Below are 4,145 nucleotides of genomic sequence, written 5' to 3'. Positions count from 1 at the left end.
GGCAAGGACCAGCTCCACCTTGAAAAGTCGCTAAAAGGTCGGATATCAAGGGACGTACGCAGTAAAGGCTTGGTAGATACGTAGCAGTGGAGGGATTTCGCAATTCCACCACGTCTCCACTACGTCCTCAAAAATGTTATGAACGTGTTGAGAACCTGCTGCGCGTAGTAAGGACCGCCTCTGGTGTGATGGGGCCTTGACACGGAGAGTTTATCCCTGTCAGTGACGCACACCAAACTTGTCTCTGGAGCCTCGCTCGTCTCCTCTCCACCTCCCCCTCCCCCGCTGTTCCCCACACTCTCATCACTCGCCTTTTAAATCTCATTGATGTTTACTTGATTGATTGATAAGTTTATTGTTATAGCAGTGTATACACCATCGAACTGTTGTCCATTTACGTATGAATGAACCTATCAAATTACCAGCTTATGTATCTATCTATCTACACACAAGCATGTAGATATCTCCACCAGCACCGCCAACACCCACACCTGCCCACCTTCGCCATCATGAACGGCAGTGTGTCAGTTTACACAATACTGCTAGTATTTCCATGCCACTATATTGTGGCATCATATCACCTCAGACGCTGGTCAACAAGACGAGACACAGCAAGGAGACCACACTAGACCAGACGACACGAGAGAGAGAGAGAGAGAGAGAGAGAGAGAGAGAGAGAGAGAGAGAGAGAGAGAGACACACACACACACACACACACACACACACACACACAAAGCTATGGGCGGCGTCAACAGCTCCACACCCACTGCCGCCCACATCTGTCCCGCCCATGCATGCTCACGCCCAGGTTTCCCCAGTCAGCCCATACGCCTCCGCAGCCGCCCTCACTATATAATGAAGTGATTCAAGACACAGATCCACGTGTTCCGGACTGACGTCTGGCAGGAGAGAGAGAGAGAGAGAGAGAGAGAGAGAGAGAGAGAGAGAGAGAGAGAGAGAGAGAGGAGAAATGACGACACACACACACACACACATAACACCTACAGTACACAACCACCCTCTCCACGCATTATAACTACCATACGCCTAATTAACTACCTTAACTACCTCCACCAGCTAATTGTCCACATGTGACTCCTGCAATGCACGACACACCTTCCTAGTACAGCCTGTCCACCCCGTCACTGTCCCATCACCGTCCCATCACTAATGACTCTGTGGCACCATTAATTCACTACCCTTCACTATCCACTCACTCCCACACGTCACGTCACCCCTTCAGTGCATTATTATACAGCTTTCTATTAAACTATCCGCCCCATTACCGTCCCATCACTGTCCCATCATGTTTGTTCCCTCCACTCTATTAATAGACTCACCCTTTCACTGAGCAGGTGGAGCTGGTGGACTAGGTGGGGCAAGTGGGGCGGTCACCGTGTTCACAGGTCTCGTGTCTGGTGAGGAAATGGACGTCTGGTCACTAGCGGTGGTGGTGGTGGTGGTGAGTTGCCAAATGGAAATATTGTACGTCACCAGATCCACCTTGAAAAGTCGCTAAAAGGTCGCTAAATCATTGTTGTACATGCTACAAATGTTCCTACACGAAGTAATTGTCTTGACTTACTGTGGTGTTCAGCAAAAAGCAGTCAGCAATCCGGTGATCTTTATTCCCTTGGTGTACAGAGGTGTGGGGCGACTACACAGCTCGCCTTCTGCTCTCCCACTCACCCGACGCCTCGCGTCACAGTCGTCCTCACTTCCCCTCCCATAACAAGCAATTAACTAGGTAACTAGGTACAAGGGTAAGAGCCAACGCCATCCAAGTATTTAACCCATCACCTACACACATCATAGTACATTACAACACAGATACATATACATTACATACCCCCCTGATCTCCAGGATCACAACAATATCGCTGCGGAGGGTGCCGCTCACGGGTACTCCTTCGAAGCACGGCTTCTCGTGGTGCCTCAGGTGGGGGTTCAGCCACCTGCGGCTGCAGCAGCTGGCTTTGCGCGTCAACATAAAGCGGGGGTTCATCTTCTACTCCCGGTTCATCTGGAGTGCCAGCTTCGTTCACTGAGAGGCTGCTGCGGTGTCTCAAGTCCCTGACGTGTCGTGGGACTCCATCAACCTCTACCACCTGCGGCGAGTTCACCCTGGTGACGACGCCGGGCTGCGATGCTGAGGTGCAGCGCTCGCCCCGCCTCCGAACCCACACTGCATCGTCAACCGTGTAGTTCTTCCTTGCAACATCAGGGGAGGTGTGAACGGCACGCTGTACCTGATCGTGCCGCACGCAGTCTCGTACTCGGTACCGGTAAATACCACTCACGGGAGCTGATGCCACAGTTTCCCCGTCCCGGGGCGTCACGTTGTACAGGTGGACTGCCTCAGCAACGGAGCAGCCCTTCCTCGCTGCTATCACCTTCACCGTGCGATGGTTCCTTTCCACGATACCGTTACCAGACGGTGCGTATGCCCCTCTGAAGCGCAGCGACACGCCCCAGCGCGCCGCGAAAGCTGCGAATCGCCGGCCTCGGAAGACAGTGTCGTTGTCACAGAGCAGTTCCGCCGGCGCTCCTCGCTCGCAGAAGACTTGTTCCAGGTGACTGACGACGGTGTCCGCATCTGGACGACGTAAGTGCCGCCACACAGCGAACCGAGACGGCCCGCAGTCGACAAGGGACAGGTAGGCGCTACCGAGGTAGTGGGTAACATCTGTCGCCAGACGCCACCACGTCTCAGTCACACTTAATGACCCGTGCTGCCACTTCGCCGGCGCTGGGTCGATCTTGCGGCACACCTCACACTGCCGCACAGTAGCACGTGCTTCAGCACGCGTCACTGCTCGTGAGATGTCACGTCGTGCAAAGAAGAGTGTGCGTCGCACGCCGGGATGGCCAGCACGTATGTGAACGTCAGCGACACTCGCCACGCTGCTATCCCGACTGCTAGCTGCTGATGCTGCTGCTACCGCTGCTACACTCTTTGTCACCTCGCACCCACTCCCCTGGGACTCGCGTGAGGGCGTCGGCGCGGTTCTCTGAGGAGCGTACGAGCGTCACAGACATGACCAGCTCAAGTTCCGTCACCAGCTGCCGGATGACATCTACCCGACGGCGAATCAGCATCTCCCCATGAGCCTTGGTGCGAAGACGTGCCCGGCCACTCAGCGCATCGTCAATCCAGCGGTAGACAGTCGCAGAGTCTGTTCGCAGATCGATGGTTCGCATGCCCCACGCGATGGCCAGATTGACGCCACGAACTGCTGCGTCCAGCTCAGCCATGTTAATGTGGGAGCTCTCATCTCTTCTAATCCAGCATGCGTCCTCGATGGCAGCTCCTTGCGGTGTTTCCACAACAACACCGGCAGCGATAGAGCTGGCGTCGGTCCACACCACTGCCTGGTCTCCATGCACGCACCATTGCCCACAGCACGGATCTTCTTTGGACAGCCTGCTTGACACGTAATCCATCTGCTCGCACAGCGCGTCATCCCCGTCACGTCGTCCCAGCCCCGGGTACTAGCGTTCACCTGCCGTTTTATCCATGCCACTGCCGGTCGCAGCCAGCCGCCCACCGGCAAATGAGCGATCAGTCGCCCGCACCACGCAAACACTGCACGGCGGGTCACTTGTTTCGGTGGCACGGCAACTGCGTTGTCTCGCGTCCATTGCAGTTCCCCGTTCACCGGACGTACGCGTAGACCCAGCAAGCGTGCCCCGTCCGCCACACGGACTGGCTGTTTACACTCCAGCCCGTAACTCGCGAAGTGTGCAGCAACCTGCTCTGCACTGACCAGGTCTTCATTCACGAGCAGGTCGTCTACGTACGGCAAAACTGCTTGTTCGATCTTAGAGTCTTGAGCCAGGATGGTCTTGACAACTGCTTTCATAACTTGTGGAGCGATGTTGAGGCCAAAACCAAGGCGCGTTAAGCAGTACCGCCGACCTCTCACCATCACGGTCTGGAAAGGCCACAACTGCCGATCTACACGCACCTGTAGATACGCCTTGCGTAGGTCGAGGACGGACACGTTCTCTCCATGCCGGCGCCACTTCCTTAGTTGGTCAGAGCATACGTCGCTGTCGGCAGTGAAGGCAGTCACGCAGTCATTTAGCTCACGGTAATCGAGTACGGGCCGCACCTTACCGCCATTGTTCTGCCGCACTGCCAT

The 4,145-nt window shown here is 55.4% G+C and overlaps 1 protein-coding gene across 1 annotated transcript; it reads right to left on the bottom strand.

Moving 5' to 3' along the window:
* Nucleotides 1-1,841: 1,841 nt before the first annotated feature.
* On the bottom strand, nt 1,842-4,145 carry LOC123502800. Its single transcript, XM_045252065.1, has 3 exons — nt 3,392-4,145; nt 2,964-3,311; nt 1,842-2,812 (listed from the first exon to the last, which is right to left on the bottom strand). Exons 1-3 carry the CDS (start codon nt 4,143-4,145, stop codon nt 1,842-1,844), a joined length of 2,073 nt encoding a protein of 690 aa, XP_045108000.1.

The sequence above is a fragment of the Portunus trituberculatus genome, chromosome 12 (assembly GCF_017591435.1).
Source record: "Portunus trituberculatus isolate SZX2019 chromosome 12, ASM1759143v1, whole genome shotgun sequence".
Classification (NCBI taxonomy): Eukaryota; Metazoa; Arthropoda; class Malacostraca; order Decapoda; family Portunidae; genus Portunus; species Portunus trituberculatus.
This window is presented reverse-complemented; position numbering and strand designations above follow the sequence as displayed.

What these genes read in the sequence shown, in the direction of transcription:
- LOC123502800 (XM_045252065.1), bottom strand. Translation starts at nt 4,145, where the DNA reads ATGGCAGTGCGGCAGAACAATGGCGGTAAGGTGCGGCCCGTACTCGAT. An exon ending in GATCCGTGCTGTGGGCAATG is followed by an intron (nt 3,312 to 3,391) that starts GTGCGTGCATGG and finishes AAACACCGCAAG; the next exon opens with GAGCTGCCATCGAGGACGCA. An exon ending in CCCAGGGGAGTGGGTGCGAG is followed by an intron (nt 2,813 to 2,963) that starts GTGACAAAGAGT and finishes TCTCACGAGCAG; the next exon opens with TGACGCGTGCTGAAGCACGT.